Consider the following 17,318-nt stretch of genomic DNA (forward strand, 5'->3'; position numbering starts at 1 on the left):
GAAGTTTAAGACAGCAAAATCATTTTCTTCAGGATAGATAAATATATATAAGGGGTCAGTACCACTATACTGTTTTCTTAGCATACCCCATTTACCTGGGTCCCATTCCTTTTTACTCCCTTCCACAAGATCCTGACAGATAGAGTCTGCATCTAGAAAATGTCCATCTCTAAATCAACATTAGTTTTCATTGGCTTTCACACCCTAAGACTAAATGCGATAGAAAGGAGGAGAAGGGGTGAAAACACTTGCGTGGTATATGTGACGATTTTCACCTGACATCATAAGCTCCTCCCTTTGTACAGGTGTGGACAGCTTTCCCTCTCCCTCCTTTTCTCACTAAGGACTAATTAGGGAAGTAGGCTTGAAGAATACTGACTATTTATGGAGAACAAGCCGCTGCACTGACACGCGGTGGAAGGTCTCAGTTTCAGACTGAACTCTCAGTAGCAGGTAAGCATTTATTTATTAAAATATTAAATTTCAAATCACTGGTTATAACCACAAGAAGAAATGGAAGAAATAGAGAGAGGAGAGATGAAATTCGACATCATATGGGAGGAATAAATTAATCAGGTTTAGGGGAAAAGATATTTTCTTTTTGCTTTTGTTTTTTTGGGGTTTTGGGGGTTATGGGGAAATAAGCATTACAAAATATAAAATTCTTTGCATTGTGACATGGGCACAACTAGAGAAACAGATAAGAGGGAAATCCCTCTTAACAGAAAACCCATCATCTGAAAAATAATTACTAGCATTGGATATCAAGAACTTTAAAAGAAAAGAACTTTTTTCCCTTGTTAACAAACAACTCCCGTTGTATTATAAATGATTCATTACACCATAAAAACAGAGATCTTATAAGGATTAAAAGCTTCCCAGGAGAGTGTCATGTTTTCATTGTCTGATTAATATTAATCAATAAAATACTTTAGGATCTTGCTGTGTGCTGATGGACGCTTAAATGCTGCAAAGAAACTTTAGTTCCTAAAACTTATAAATATGGTTATTTTCCTTGGAAAAGACTTCAATTAGTGACCCTATTGTTGATAACAATTTGGCTAAAGGATTTACAAAACTTTACCCTCCAATTCTAGAGCACATTAATTATGGGGAATTTATAATTGAGTGATAAAGATATGACATTCTGATCATGCAGCTTTCAGAGTTAAAAGTAGTCATGATGACTGTCTAATATAATTCAAAAATGTGTTAAAAAATATTTTCTGCATCAATGCGAACTTCTGCATTTTGTTTTGTGGCCTGTAAAAAGTATCTCTGTATTTAATTAAAAAAAGCTCCAGGGCCGGCCCGTGGCCCACTGATTAAGTTCACGTGCTCTGCTTCGGAGGCCAGGGATTCCACTGGTTCGGATCCTGGGAGGGGACATGGCACTGCTCGTCAGGTCATGCTGAGGTGGCGTCCCACATGCCACAACTAGAAAGGCCCACAGCTAAAATATACAACTATGGACTAGGGGGATTTGGGGAGAGAAAGCAGGAAGAAAAAAATGGCAACAGTTGCTAGCTCAGGCGCCAACCTTAAGAAACATCTCCTATGAAATTCATCACCGTTTACTGAAAGGATATGGCCCAGTGTTGTTCATTAATTATAGTGTCCTCTCTGTGTGAATCCATGGGAGAAATGTCTCTCTCATTTTAATGTCACCAATATCTGCCACCATGAGTAATTTGTGAGTTGAAATAGCATCTTAGTCTAGAAAGGTATCTTGAAGCCAGATCAAGGAGGGTTTTGATTATTTAGAAGTTAGGGAACTGGATTTCATTTATAGATGGTGCAAGTGAGAAAGTCAAGCAAATGATATGGTAAAGAGCTAAGGATGATTTTATGGGCAAATTGAATCCTGTAACTAATCATGTTTGTTTCTCTTCGACAAGAGAGTTACAATGTTAGCTGCTAGAAAACTTTGGGTAAAAAATAGGCTCTCACCTCCTGCAAGTACAGTGGATTCTCATTGTTCACGGTAGTTATGTTCAATAAAGTCCCAGGAAACATTATGTGTATTTGTGTTTAAAGACATATCATTAAATATATATAGTTGGTTTATTATCATTGAACCCACAGTCAAGAGCATTATAACTTATGCCTGAAGGAAGCTTGTCTTACACACATATTTTCTCCATAAGGCACGTTACAGGCTTTTTCCACTCAGGAACTCTAAACTGCACTTAAGCACTATGCTTGGGGGCTATTTTTAAACTGTGAAATCACCAACAAAAGGCAAAAAATGCCAAAAAAAAAAAAAAAACCCATGGCACTAAATAAACCACATATAGGACTTGTTTACAGAATGAGATCTGGAAGAAAAAGTCAGCTTCTCTGACTTCAGCTGAAAATGTGGACATTGGGAGACTCAAATTTTTCACTATTCAGCACATGTCCACAAACAATTGCAAAAGCACAGTCAGTATTGATTTTGGGGGATTACAAATAAATTTTAGCAAGTAGGTAAATTCACAAATATGGAATCCATGAACAAAGAGGATCAACTCTATATGTAGGACTGCACTCCATGGGCTTTCCCTACGGACCTCACTCTTGACTCCAGATTGCTTTTGTACCTCCTCCTTTTCCCATTGCCTGAATTTTAATTTAAAATTAATTTTTCTTCATATATTTTACCTATGTTTATAAGTGGTTTTAGATCCTTTTGGGAACAAACCAGGCAATAAATAAACAAACCATCAACAAATACTTAGAATTCTTACTCTTTGCAGCAGCTACTTTGCTATGTATTAGGACACACAAAAATCTATAGACATCAAACGTAATAAGAGACACATGATCGCCTTCCTTTTGAAATAATTTCATTTAATTTTCCCTGAAAAGATATTGAATTAGAATAAATGAATGTGTTTAACATGAGGATCTCCTAAGAAGTTAAAGTTTTGTTTAGAGATGAAGTGAGTGAAAAGTCAAGCAGATACAGGGTGAAGAGATGATCACTACACTTCTCCTTCCTTTGCTCAACCTGGACTCTGGAAACTTGATCTGTTCACAGTTCCTAATATTGTCTCAGAGTATGAGTACCAGGGTCCAGAAGCCTGATTTTCAGGTGCTACTTGGCCCTTAGTATCTCTTCTGACTCCTGCAGAGAATACAGACACATCAGGTGTACCACTCAGTGAACTGGAGCCCACAGGGCTTGATTGTAGGGAACATGCTTCTTAAACTCACATAAATGGTATGATAGAGTTTTAGAGTAGATGTTTCTTTTTCTTTCTTTCTTTCTTTTTCTTTTTGGTGAGGAAGATTGGCCTTGAGCTAACTTCTGTTGCCAATCTTCCTCTTTTGGCTTGAGGAAGATTGTTGCTGAGCTAACATCTGTGCCATTCTTCCTCTATTTTATGTGGGATGCTGCCACAGCATGGCTTGACAAGTGGTGCTAGGTCTGCACATGGGAGCTGAACCTGTGAACCCTGGGCCACCGAAATGGAGCACATAAACTTAACCACTATGCCACTCTGAGTATCTTATAGCCACACAGAGATGTCACATAAGGAAATCAAGTAGTTTTCTCTGTCTGGAAATTGCGTTGTAAAGGAACGACCCACCTCAATCCTAGAAGCATCAGGTTCTTGTGTCAGCTGAGTTATCTTTGCGTCCTAGCGCCTGGCTGCTAAGAGTGAGTGGATAAGCTCTACTATATTGAATAGAAAAAATATTTTTTTCTTTAATTCGTTCAAGACCTGATTGACATGTTGAGGAAAAAAGTTTTCTTGGGAACAGAAAGCAGGAGCGATGGAGCCCCCAAATGTAGAAAATATAATTGCATTAGAAGGAATGAAGTTACGTACATTACATTTAGGCTGGTTTTCGTTCCTTAATTTCATCTGTCTAAAATGAGCCTCAGCCTTTGCTTACCTCTGCTTCTTCATCTTCAATCTTTTTCTCTCCAAGTTGCTCCTCTTAACCACCTGACACCTGACCCACTCAAGTCCTTGAGAAGTTTCTCTGCTTAACCCTAAGACTCTTACTCCGAACATCATATCACCATTCAACAACTACTTAGATGCCCACGACTATGCGCCAGGCCCTGTGGCGGGTGCTGGGGATGCTGTGGAGTGCAAAGCCCATGTGGGCCCTTCCTTCATGCAGCTCACAGGCTACTCGAGACAGACTTAAATCAAAGAAAACACAAAGAAATATGAAATTACAACTGTTCTTGTGTCCTGAAGGAAGAGTTTAGGGTACAGTGAACGTGTATAATAGGAAGATTAACCCAGCATAGAAACTCACAGCTTTCCAGGGTTAGGTCAGCAACACTCTCCATTTCCATGTGTCCTCTGATTTACCTAGCCCAGTGCCTCCCTATCTTCCTCCTCCTTCCATCTTCAGAGGAAGCAATGGCATCCAGAATTACACCCAGGGGAAACAGGTCTTCAAGGATATCCCAAGGTAGAGTCGAATGTTAACAGGCAAAAATTAAACATATACCTTCAAGTTTTTGATTAGGTGTGGAATTGCTAGAGCTCTGGAGAAGATGTTGGTGCTAAGCTGTTCTACCAAGTTACTGATACTGGAAAAAATGTTGAAGAGTCACTTTCCTGAATCACTCAAGGTATTATAAATTTAAGAGTTTTATTTTTTTTAATTTTATTAATCTGTGAAATACTGTCAGACTTGTGGCTGTTTCCAACATTTTTCTGATAATAAACTTCTTTGTGATCACTTCTTAAACATACAGCTTCCCAGTCCCCTCCTGCTAGAGACTGAGTCAATGGATTGTGCATATGAGCCAGAAGGTTATTTTTTTTAATTAGCTTATTTTTATTTTTTTGGTGAGGAAGACTGGCCCTGAGCTGACATCTGTGCCAACTTCCTCCATCTTGTATGTGGAATGCCACCACAGCATGGCTTGATGAGTGATGTGTAGATCTGCACCCAGGATCCGAATCTGCCAACCCCAGGCTGCCAAAGTGCAGTGTGCGAACTTAACCACTATGCCACCAGGCCGGCCCCCAGAAACTTATATTTTTGCCAGTAGCTCTAGACGACTCCTAGGAAAATTTAAGTAATGCTGGACTAGAGTATTTCTAAGGTAAATTTGATTTCTAAAATTTTTAAGTGGCAGAAGAGTAGAGATTGGGTGGCACTGCTGGTAAGAACATGGTGTAGGTACACAATGGAACTGAAGTTTAGGGGTTATTATAAAGTTTTTTTCTGTTTATTTAAAGATCTTTACTTTTGAAGTTTTTTCAATGGCTTTGTTAGTCATCAAGCCTGTACTTGTGGAGTCTTCTAAAAGTCCATGAGAGCATGCTGATAACTCAGAGCTACTGTGGGAGATGACATTAATCAAAGATTACTAATAAATGTAAGATTAGAAATATTTTAAGCACTTGGCGAAAAAATGCAAAATGTAATGGAATTGTCTTTGAGGACTGAGTTTCTTGAGCAAAGAAAAACCTCTACAAACAGTGATTTTAAAATGTGAGTGGCATGCTAATAACCAAGAAGAGAGATAATGAATCATAATTTCTAAAGACAGACCAGGGACCTGTAATTTTTCCAACACCCTGGATAATCCTTATTCACACTAAAATTTGAATGAAGATAATCTAGAGAATGTCCTCTAGCACTGAGTTGATTAAAATCTAGTCATCTCGCCTATTGATCATGCTTAACTATATGTGGTAGGGAAAATCTGAGTGATAATTTGGGATCATATGGCTGAAAAAGAACCAAATGGACACTGATCCAAATTTTCCTGTTTTGAATGCTGACACGGAGGCGAATAAGTGGAATAAGATGGTAGGCTACTTTGCTATGACAATGTTTGGCTTACTCTTTTGCCAGAGAGAACTAAAAAGGTTTCGGTGACCTTCACAGGGTCATAAAAGATGCTATAATCATCAACATTATGATTGGCCCCTAGATTATAAATATTATACTTGGATAGTACACTAGCATACATAGAATTGCAATTTTTTGTTTTTCCAACAACTTCGTAACGTTTATTAACCCATGTTATAAATGAATAAATTGAAGCTTAAAGAAGATAACATGGCAAGTAAAGAAGCAGAACTGAAATCTCGGTTGTTTTGATTTCATATCTATTGCTTTTCCCACATCAGTTTAGCTCCCAGATGCCCAGGTATAGACGTTGAAGTTTTTTCAGTCTTCCCACAGTGCTTGGCATGGGGCTTTGCTCATAATAATTACTCAGTAAACTGTTGTTGATTGGTAAACAGAAGCTTTATATAACAGTTACTAATTCCCTACCTGTTCAGATCTTATTTTTAAAGACTTCTGAATTCAGATTACTTGACTTGATCTGAATAGTAAGTATAATTTTTGAAAATATCTTTCACACTGTCTCATTTGAGCATCATAAAAACTAATATTAATACCTCCGTAATACTAACCCTTCAGTAATGTTAATACCTCTGAATAGGCAGATATTTATATTATAATTTTATAGATGATATTACTAAGCCACTTCCCCATCTCTAGGTCTTAGGGTTGAGATTTAAATTCAGGTAATCAGATTCAAAATTGAGTGTTCTTTCGAAATGTTTGCCTCTCATAACACCATCTGAAGTCAGAGTTAACGAAAGGAAACATGTAGGTACAAACCGATGCCTTCCTTGTTTAATCTTCTCTTTAATAGCTGCTTAACTTGATACTCCCAATTTCTCATTTTCCATACACTGAGGCTTTTATGCCTGGAACTCTTTAACCTACTTCAATGATTGCATTGTTATGTAATGCCTGGCTTTGGATCTTTGACCGTACTTTCAAAACAGCCTTTCAGTTACACTAAGTCCTTTAGAAAATAAAAAGATAGTATTGTTGTCCACCCTCTTTCATTTTTTGGAATTTATAGCTATGTATTTTATAATCTCACCTTAGTGGTTAAGTGATTAAACATCCTCACAAATTCCTTTACAAGCTCTAAGTGCTCATTTTTCCAGCATCTTTATTCCCCCTAGCCACTTCCTATCTCCTCTCAACATTCACTCTTTGAATAAATAAATTAATTAATTAACTAATAAGAGCTATTGGAAGGGTTTGTTTGTTTTCAACCAATGCCAAATCTTTCAGATGGTTCCAAATCTTTTACAAACAAGTTATGTTTTTTATTTCTTTCAGAGTTTGAATATTGAAGAGAGTTTTTTCCTTTTAACCTTCTGAACATTCCAATCATATTTAAGCTCCATTCTTGAATAAGGATATATGGTTTCCTCATGTAAACCATTTTAATAAATGTATTCTGTGTATGTAAGATTAGCAGCCCCCGAATTTAATGATTAACAGAAACAAGCATGACACTTCCAGGTTACCTTAGTTCTTGGATTTTCACTAAGTGTGATCCATGTTACACAATAGTATCAGCCAGATGAAATTTGGAAAAATACATTATGAGAAAATTGGAGTGAGGTAAGACAGAAGAGTTGGATAGTGTTCTAGGCATTTAGGCGAGTGATTTGAATTAAGATAGTGATAAAAAAAGAAAACTATAGGTCCCAATGCCCCTGTAATTTAATTTTTTTCATTGAAGTATAACACACACTAGAAAGTGCACATAACATAATTATGTAGCTCAATGAATTTTCAGAGCAATATTTGTGTAACCTCCACTCCAGTTAAGAACATTATTTCAGATGCCGCTCCTTCTCCCCCGCAATGTGCCCTTCCTGTCACTACCTTTCCCTTCTCCCCAAAGGATCCACTATCCTGGCTTCTTAAGCCATAATTTAGTGTTGCCTGTTTTTGAATTTAATATAAGTTGGATCAAATGACAAGTATCTTTTTTGTATCTAGCTTCTTTTGCTCAATGTTATGTTGTTGTTTTGTAAGCCATAGTAGGAATATGCCACAGTTTATTTTTTCCACTGTTGATGGACATTTAGATTGTTTCCAGTTTTTGGCTCTTATGGAAATGCTGCCACGAATACTGACCTATATCTCAGCTGTCCTCATTACCACAATAGCTTTCTCTTCTCTGTAAGTACACACATAACATATGAAAGTTGTTTTGTAGGACAGACATCTTTTTTTTTTTTTTTTAAAGATTGGCACCTGAGGTAACAATTGTTGCCAATGTCCTTTTTTTTTTTTTATTCTTCTCCTCAAAGCCCCCCAGTACATAGTTGTAGATTCTAGTTGTGAGTGCCACTGGTTGTGCTACGTGGGACACCGCCTCAGCGTGACCTGATGAGCTGTGCCATGTCTGTGCCCAGGATCCAAACCTGTGAAACCCTGGGCCACCGAAGCAGAGCGCAGGAACATAACCACTTGGCCACAGGCTGGCCCCAGGACAGACACCTTTGATTCTTAGTAGAGGAAAAAATGTGAAAGCCCACAGAGCAGAATTCTAATATTACTTCAGTAATGTTTAGTCAACAGGCATTTGATCAGCTATGTCAGACTCCATGGATACAATAATGAATGAGACGTAGGTACGATCCTCAGGGAATATTGACAGAGCCTTGCTCCATCAAATCTGAAATGCAGGGGGATGTTTTGGGCTTTTTGTTTTTGGTAGGGAGTTATTTTACCCTTAAGTGATGTTTAATTGTAATTCAGGGTTGAAGGAACACTTGTACTTCACAGGGTATTTTCAGATAGTATAATAAACTTCAGCAGCTGAGCACAAAAATTATTATGGGATTTTAAAAGATGTATGAGCCCTAAATCCATACATAAGATTCTGATTCATTCAGGAAGTATTTGTTGCTGACCTATGTGCCAAGCACCCATCTAGTAAGCCTGTTGATTTAGTATCTCTCACTGTTGAACTGTAAAATCTGGGTTTAGGGAGATTTTTCATAGGCCCTCATAGACTTTTTACCAGTTTTCATGTGTACTGATGAAATAACAAGAGAGAAGTTTGTATGTTATTACATGTGTGTATATATTCATAATTTCTCCTCTCATGGCCACAATTTTAGAGTAGAAAAAGAAGTGAAAAGGGTCATCTGCAACTGAAACAGTTAGTAGATTGGCTTGTCTCTCTGGGTTCTGGCTCAGGTTTATGGAGCAGTGATGAACATAAATCGTGGGAATCCCTTCCAAAAGGAAGTGGTGTTGGATTCATGGCCAGACTTCAAAGCTGTTATCACCCGGCGGCAGAAAGAGGTACAATTTTGAAAGGCAAAAAAGTAAGAGTTGGCATCCACTGGAAAGAAAAGACAGGTTAAGGGGATATTATAACCATCATTGCCATATACCTGCGCTTAACAAGCTGCATATTTCACTGTTCATTTCTAATTTGACTGGCTTTGGACTATCAGACATATGGAAAATGTCTAATCTGCGTGTGTTCGATGGAAGTGTTTCTTTGGTGTTTCATAGTCTCTAGAGGCAGGAAGCATACAGACTTGTACATACTAGTTATTCCACTGGGTTGGTGATTCCTTGTGATGGATGTCTTTGGTCATGTGGGTAAATATAGAAGAAGACTGACAAAGACAATTATCTGCCCCATTCTACCCCTGAGATCAAAGAGAGGCTCAAGTGTTCAAAGATGTGCTTCCCTGACCTTGTTAAGAAAGTTCTGAGAGTTCTACTTGATTCTTGCAGATGGATTCATTGAGTTATACCCTTTTTATTTGTATAAACAAAATCCTAGAAAAATGTGAAATGAATGTCTTAAAACCTCCCTAATACCAGAAGAAATAATCAAGCAAAAGCCCCCAAATTTGTCTTGTCATTCACTACAGTTTATCAGCCACGTTCCCACTTAGCCATCGTTTGCAGGTGGCTAATTTTGGTAATGGAAATTATCTAGCCATGCACAGCTAACAGGGTCTAATCTAGCTAGCGTTTGAGTTACCTAGAGGACATGTTTATGTTTTTATGATTATGTCTTCTGTCCTAGGCTGAGACAGATAACCTGGACCATTACACTAATGCCTATGCTGTATTCTACAAGGATGTTAGGGCTTACCAACGGCTGTTGGAAGAATGTGATGTTATCAACTGGGAACAAGTTTTTCAAATACAAGGTGAGGTCAGGTGCAAGGCACTAAGCAGTCTTTTTTTTTTTTTTTCTCCTTTTTGTCATATATATCAGATAGATATGACATGTTTCACATGTATGGTATATATACACATATGCACGACTATACATATATATACACACACATACATTTATATATTTACAATTTAGGTGTTAGAGTTTTGTAAAAACACATTTTTTACTCCTAATGAGGCTTGGCCTTTGGGGTATGCAGGGGCCATTTAAATGGGGCTTCTTTTAAGTGACATGTTTTTTCCCACTGTTACCATGATATGGATATCAGTGAGTATCACAGCATATTTTTCCTTATTACTATTAACCTTTTTCAATCACAACCTTTTAGAATAACTCTAAGTCTAAGCCAATAGGTAAGCCTTTCCTTATTTCTGAAGTAAATGATTCTAGAAAGAGATAATCAACTGATCTGCATAGGATTTCCTGAAAGGATTTTTCGGGAAAGAGTATAAGTGAGCTCCAAGGAGATAACTGCGTGGCCATTGATACTAGTGGAAGGACTTTTGCCAAGACAGAAGCAAATTAAGATTTCTAATAGTTTGGATGGCCAGTTTCAGCTTCAGTGTATCATTTACTCTTTCAACTTTTCATAATGATTGGGGGTTGAACATGCAATGAAGTTACTGTTAATAACTGTTCCAGCAAAATGAGTTCTCTGATCATTTACGGGAAGGTAGGGATCCCCCTGTTAGAAATATAAAGTCTGGTTACTTTTTTTCAGCCACAAACAGCTGAACCTCTCTCACAAGCGGAAGCTTCTGTCAACCTCCAATCAATGACTGATGCATATTCATAACCTAAAGACTTGGGATGTTGTATAAAATCCATTTGCAAATATTCAAAAAGAACTTATGGAGGAAATTCTAAACTCTCTCTCACCTTTAAGATTTACCCCATTTATGCTGATTTTCCCCAGTTATGCCAGTCAGAAGTGAGACATGCTCCTACCACTCACTTAGCAATTGTAGAAAAATTTTCCCACCAATATTACTTTAGTGTGGAAATGAGTGTATCTCTTCCTTGATGTGAAAAATCATCACAGTAATTGGATGGATTTCGGTGCTGTGGGCCTACTATCTCAAATCACCTGAGTGCATCATGAAGGAGCAAGCATCCGGGGCTGGCCCTGTGGCACAGCAGTTAAGTGTACACATTCCACTTCGGCAGCTCGGGGTTCATCAGTTCGGATCCCAGGTGCAGACCTGGCACCGCTTGGCATGCCATGCTGTGGTCGGTGTCTCAAATATAAAGTAGAGGAGGATGAGCATGGATGTTAGCTCAAAGCCAGTCTTCCTCAGCAAAAAGAGGGGGATTGGTGGCAGATGCTAGCTCAGGGCTAATCTTCCTCAAAAAAAAAACGGAGTGAATATCCCTGTAATTGTCAATATTTTTTTTTTTTTTAGAAGGCTGAGCTGATAGTCGTGAGTCAGTTATAGTCAACTAAATTGACCCAATCATCCTTCCTGAAGGTTTGATGGGGACAGATGTGAATGAGTAGCACCTAATACAGCTGGAGTGGTAAGGGCCCCTCATTTAGCACGTAAGTCAGTGCAGGCATTAGCCGTGGCTTCTGAAGGCGTCTCCTGACTGTAAGCTTGTACAACTGTAATCTCCTTGGAATACTGAATAGCTTCTAAGAAGTCACCATTATCTTTACTAATCTTAATCAGAGCACCTAAAAAAGTGCTGTTTCCATAACATCCACAAATCATGAACAATTCCAAAAGCCCTTGGTTAGCACTAACTATGTCTCATAGATAGTTTTTTTAATTACTTACATGTAATTCAGTGTTATAATATGGGATGCTAGCCACGGCATCTATAATTTTAATAGCATTAACTTGAAGACCTGCTTATCTTTTCTTAGACTTAACTCCCTGAGGAAGGAGCCAAAGCTCAGATATCTGACTATGTTCAACATGGCTTCCCACTCACGTATTTTTCAAGAGCAAGTGACTTACTGGGAGGAGGAAACAAGCCATTAGATATGGAAGGAAGTGGGAAAGTCCATTTCTAGAGGAGTCAATCCATCAGGACCCAGACCGGAAAGGATAGGGCAGATGGGGATTAGGAGAAGCAGAGCAAGTCAGCTCTAAGTAAAGAGAAGCTAACCTGCCATGCCATCAGCTCTATCAAAACAGAGACCAGACTCTTCTTATGTCCCTGTGTGAAGCAGTGCCCATTACAGTGCTTTGTATACAAGTACTGAAGAAAGATTTATGGGTAATATAAATATAGTATAGCTATGATAAATGGGTGGGAGTGGCTGAGTTAAGTTCAGGATAAATCTCACCAACATGAAATTTATACCTTGATATTTCTGTACTGTGCGTTTAGGCAAGAGGCTGGCAGAGGGTCTTTAAAGTCAGAATGCTGTGCCAAATAAATCTAAGCTCTCTTACACTTCTAGCTGCATGGTAGATTGTAGACTTTTAGAGCTTATAAAATGTCCCTTCCCTTAAGAATAGTCTGAGGAGTCAGAAAAATCAAAATTCCCACAAGAAATTCCAAACTACCAAGGGATATTCACATCAGAAATTTCCATGGAAGATCATGATCACGGTGGACAACGTGAGGGGAGGTTGAAAATCCCACCCAAAGTTTGAAAATCAGACAGAGAGTAGCTGTAATAATTCATGTAAAAATACATAGCGGTCAGGATAACGGGGTGGTATTGATGATAAAAATACTGCAACAAATTTCATTTTTGAGTTTTCAAATAAAATGCCCCCCTTTTTCATTATGTGTTTCCACACACAGGGCTGCAGAGTGAGTTACATGGTGTTTCCAAGGCTGTGGCTGAGTCAAAGCGGTTGGATGTAAAGCTCAGTTCCTTCAAGGCCGTGCACCTCCCGCCTGTTTCAGCTCCGCCAGACACCAGTTCCCTGTAGGTGAACCGAGTTTCTGCTTTGGGATAGGACTTACTCTACGGAAGTACAAATAGCAGTAACTTAGGCGTCTCGGGTTTAGGCCATTGAGTCTAAGTGTGCATTTATTCCTTTCTGCTGTACTTGGCTGTTCATAATTTCCTGCAAAATCAAATCGGGGTCTTTGTCCCTAGTAATAAATGAACTCACTGTCCTGCATTTTCACAGTATGCATGGAGAAATAATTCCTTGGTATCTTCCTCCCTCAAAATTCTTAATGAGCTCTATTGTCTGAGTCCAAGGTTGTTGTTACTGTTTGTTGTTGTTTCAGAGAGGAAGGCATGTGACTGACTTATGTTGAGCTCTCACGTGCCAGGCAGTAAATGTTTTAAATATATGACCCCTTGAATCCTTTCCACAACCTGTAAGGTGGCACTATTATTCTTTTCTTTTGGACCCGAGTTGAAGTAAAACACAGGAGTAAAGTGTAAAGGTGGGAAGTAGTCCCAAGAAGTCTGATTCCAGAATCCAATCCTCCAAAACATTTGTTAGTTTGTTTCTGCATTCTTCTTTTCTGCTTACCGTGGAGTCCCTGCTCTGTCATTTACTGGTTATCTAAATAAAGTTCATACATTATAATATATATTATATGGCTGTGTGTATTATATGATTACTAGCTCTTTTAAGTTTCTTTTGACTGATAGATTCCCCTTTCATCTATTTTATGTCTTATATTACTTAATGTTGAAGAAACCAGGCTGTTTGTCCGTTAGAGTTTGAATTTCCCATGGTCTGTCATATCCCTGAGATGTTATTTAAAATTGTCCTCTATCCCCAGACAGTCCTTTAAAAACCAGGTTTTGATGTGAATGGATCTCTTCTGTGTAGGAAGTTAGACAATATGTCTTTAACACCTAAGTGATTAGCCAAATTTGTACACTCTATTTTATTTTATATTTGGCTTTCAGATACAAGGTCATAGTCTCCAATATAACTACTCCAGAACGTTTGCCTTGGCAATGTTTTTATTTGCAGTGACATTTTTGCCTGAGGCTTCTTTGCCCTTGTTTTAAAGTTCATTTTCTTTTTTTTCCTTTCTTTCTTTTTTTTGTTTTTTTGCTGAGGAAGATTTGCCCAGAGCTAACATCTGTGCCAATCTTCCTCTATTTATATACGAGTCGATGCCTCGGCTTGGCCGCTGCTGAGTGGTGTGAATCCACACCCAGGAACTGAACCCTGGTGGTGGAAGTGGAGCGTGCTGAACTGTATCGCTAGGCTGCAGGGCCAGCCTCTAAATTTCATTTTCAAAAATTAAGTTAAAAATGCTATTAAGCCAGTTATTGCTTGTATTTATTTATCTTTCCCCCAGCTTAGTGGTTAGATGATTGATTTAGTGCCAGAGCCCATAATATGCCTGGAATGTGAGCTAAAACTGCCGAACCACTAATAAAAAGAAAACACAAACTGGTGCTTCATAAAGAAGATCAAAGCAAGAATGACCTTACCAGTCTCTTAACAATCGCTGGGGATGGTCTCACAATATTGATAACTTTAAGAGTGAAAGCAAATTTTGAAGCACAACCAGCCCCAGAGGCTTTCAACTAAGTAATCCATCTCAGTTCTTAGAAATTGTACCAATTCCTATCTTTGTCTTAACACCATGGGCTTTTAGACCTTTTTGCAGACCTTTTCAGGGCAGATCTGGAAGAACTAGCATTTCTTGAGTCTCTCCATGTGCCTGGAACGTTAAGCAATTTGTATTTCTTTTCTGGGCATGGATGCATAAAGATAGAAGTTCTATCTTAAAACTTTTTTTTTGTTTTAACCAAGGAGAAGATTAGGGCCCAAGGATCTAGACTTCTTCAAGGATTCAGAAAGGGTGTCAACAGACTCGGGACTTAAGAGCAAGTCTTAGAATTGTTTTACAGGAAAATGAAATACTTGCCTTGATCTATACTGAAGACAATAACAAATGGGCATGAACTTAGAAGAGAAGACTTAAATATGGCATAATGAGTATTTTGTACTATCAGAAGTGAAACCCTGAAAGATGTTTATAAGTGGGAGTGATGGATTCTAACATTGAAAATGCTTAGGTATTGGCTAGGCACTATCCCTGCGATGGTTTCTCAGTTTGAATTAGCATAAAAGAGAAGTACTTGTTTGTAGTCGCACGATCCCAAGTTCATATTTCTTCTCATGGCATTTTCTTCTAGAATGGGGTCTTCTCCACGACTAACCTACCTGAGTGTTGCTGATGCTGATCTACTCAACCGGACTTGGTCGCGGGGTGGCAATGAACAGTGTCTCCAATACATCGCCAACCTCATCTCCTGCTTCCCCAGTGTGTGTGTCCGTGATGACAAGGGAGACCCAGTCTCTTGGTCTCTCACAGACCAGTTTGCCACCATGTGCCATGGCTATACCCTGCCAGAGCATCGCAGGAAAGGTTATAGCCGGCTGGTGGCACTCACACTGGCCAGGAAGTTACAGAGCCGAGGATTCCCCTCTCAGGGCAATGTCCTGGATGACAACGTGGCATCCATAAGCCTCCTGAAGAGCGTCCATGCTGAGTTCTTGCCTTGTCGTTTTCATCGGCTCATTCTCACCCCTGCAACTTTCTCTGGCCAAGTTCACCTCTAGCCCATAAAACACTAAGAATTTTTGTCCTTTCACTAAACATACACACATTCCTTAGCTGCCAAGAAGGGGAAAACTAAAACTGCAATCAGGAGAATCTTGGGTTGTTGAAAAGGGTCTGGAGAAAACATGCCGGATCAGCCTGAGCCTTTACTCTCCCCATCTCAGGTTTGCACAGTAATAACTGGGGCAGTCAGAGGTAGCTGTGGCTGAGAAGAGAGGATAATGATCTTTCTTGGGATCCACTGCAGGAAAACGATTCTAAAGCCAGCAGCTCTTAGCACATAGCAGATGTGACTGCATGAGAACAAATGAACTGCTTTATGATTGCTGCTTGGGCTTCTGCTCTGCATTCTCACAGTCACACCGCTTCCCTCCTACCATAAGTAACACTCCCTGTGCTCGCCCATGCTGTGTCTGCCCAAACTCGGTCCCTACTGCCTCTACCCGAGTTCTCTGTAGAATATCAGGCTTTTTCTCCTCTAGTTACTGGCTCCCCACTTCTGCCTATGACTGGCAGGTAGTTACTCCCTGAGAACGTCTGATTGCAGTGGTTGTCACATTTTAGTGCACTTTAGACTCACCTGGAGGGCAGGTTGCAACACAATTGGCTGGGCCTCTCCCCCACAGTCTCTGATTCGGTAGGGCCTGAGAATTTGCATTGCTGACAAGTTCCCACTGCTCAGTTGCCTCAGATGGAGGATATGGGCATTTTAAATGTTAGAAACACATGATGTCGGCATAGGATTGGACCATCTTACCTATCACTGATTCCAGCCTCTGTTTGTAATCTACTTTCTCATAAGAAGCTAAAGATGCATATATAGGTGTGAATGTGGATGTGCTAATGCACATATAGACGTCTAGTCATCCCTCTGTATTGGTGGGGGATTGGTTCCAGGAACTCTTGGGGTGCTAAAATCCGCAGATGCTCCAGTCCTTTGTATAAAATGGTGTAGTGCAATGAAAACAGTCAGTTTCCCCACGGTTGGCTGAATCTGCGGATGCAAAACCCACAGACACATAGGGCCACTGTACTTACATACTTAACATACACCCATGTATATGTACATTCCTTTCATATTTTCTATATGCATATGTATATACTCATAAATTTTGATAAGATAATGAACTTTAATTCTCTTATTACATATGAAGAGTTTGAGGACCAGGGAACATAATGACTTTTTCAAGATTGTGTAGGGGGCCAGCCTGGTGGCACAGGGGTTAAGTCTGCACATTCCACTTCAGCGGCCTGGGGTTCACAGGTTCAGATCCTAGGTGCGGACCTTTGCACAGCTTGTCAAGCCATGCTGTGGCAGGCGTCCCACATGTAAAGTAGAGGAAGATGGGCACAGATGTTAGCTCAGGGCTAATCTTCCTCAAAAAAAGAAAAAGATTATGTAGATAATCAGCGCTGGAGGCTGAGCCAGAATGTTGTTATTTAGATTTCAATCTATTCTTTTCACTAAACCATGTATCTTTTTTGTAAACAAAATTTAAATGCTTAAATAAAACAGTACTTTCGTTAGTCTTTTATCCTTGTCAGTGTTTCTTAATTTGAGTTCAAATTGCTTGTGTATCTTCTGAGAACAGTAAAGGAAGAGCTGTGTTCTTGCGTTTGCAGTAGAAGCGGGCACAAACACAATGGTTGGATTTGTCTAGTCTGCATAGTTACTCAGCCATATAGAAAATATTAGTTTCTTATCCCAGTGGAGGTCACAAAATCCCAACTACAAAGATAAGAGGAAATCCAAGTTTTAGGTGTTTATACTGAGAAAAGTCAAAACAACTGGCTGAAGGAAAGC

The 17,318-nt window shown here is 39.2% G+C and overlaps 1 protein-coding gene across 3 annotated transcripts; it reads left to right on the forward strand.

Moving 5' to 3' along the window:
- The first annotated feature begins 307 nt into the window (after window positions 1–307).
- On the forward strand, window positions 308–17,047 carry GLYATL3 (glycine-N-acyltransferase like 3). 3 transcript variants are annotated; one of them, XM_001498549.4, is made up of 6 exons: window positions 308–453; window positions 4,466–4,582; window positions 8,998–9,105; window positions 9,848–9,974; window positions 12,764–12,890; window positions 15,087–17,047. In XM_001498549.4, the coding sequence occupies exons 2-6, from the start codon at window positions 4,505–4,507 to the stop codon at window positions 15,511–15,513; spliced, it is 867 nt and encodes a 288-aa protein (XP_001498599.4). In that variant the 5' UTR covers window positions 308–453; window positions 4,466–4,504; the 3' UTR covers window positions 15,514–17,047. The 3 variants fall into 3 exon arrangements, with proteins under 3 accessions (XP_001498599.4, XP_070100812.1, XP_070100811.1); XM_070244710.1 differs by having other exon boundaries at window positions 367–453; window positions 4,477–4,582; XM_070244711.1 differs by lacking the exon at window positions 8,998–9,105 and having other exon boundaries at window positions 332–453.
- Window positions 17,048–17,318: the final 271 nt, after the last annotated feature.

Source organism: Equus caballus, chromosome 20 (genome assembly GCF_041296265.1).
Source record: "Equus caballus isolate H_3958 breed thoroughbred chromosome 20, TB-T2T, whole genome shotgun sequence".
NCBI lineage: Eukaryota > Metazoa > Chordata > Mammalia > Perissodactyla > Equidae > Equus > Equus caballus.

What these genes read in the sequence shown, in the direction of transcription:
- GLYATL3 (XM_001498549.4), top strand. Translation starts at nt 4,505, where the DNA reads ATGTTGGTGCTAAGCTGTTCTACCAAGTTACTGATACTGGAAAAAATG. An exon ending in ACTTTCCTGAATCACTCAAG is followed by an intron (nt 4,583 to 8,997) that starts GTATTATAAATT and finishes GTTCTGGCTCAG; the next exon opens with GTTTATGGAGCAGTGATGAA. An exon ending in TCACCCGGCGGCAGAAAGAG is followed by an intron (nt 9,106 to 9,847) that starts GTACAATTTTGA and finishes CTTCTGTCCTAG; the next exon opens with GCTGAGACAGATAACCTGGA.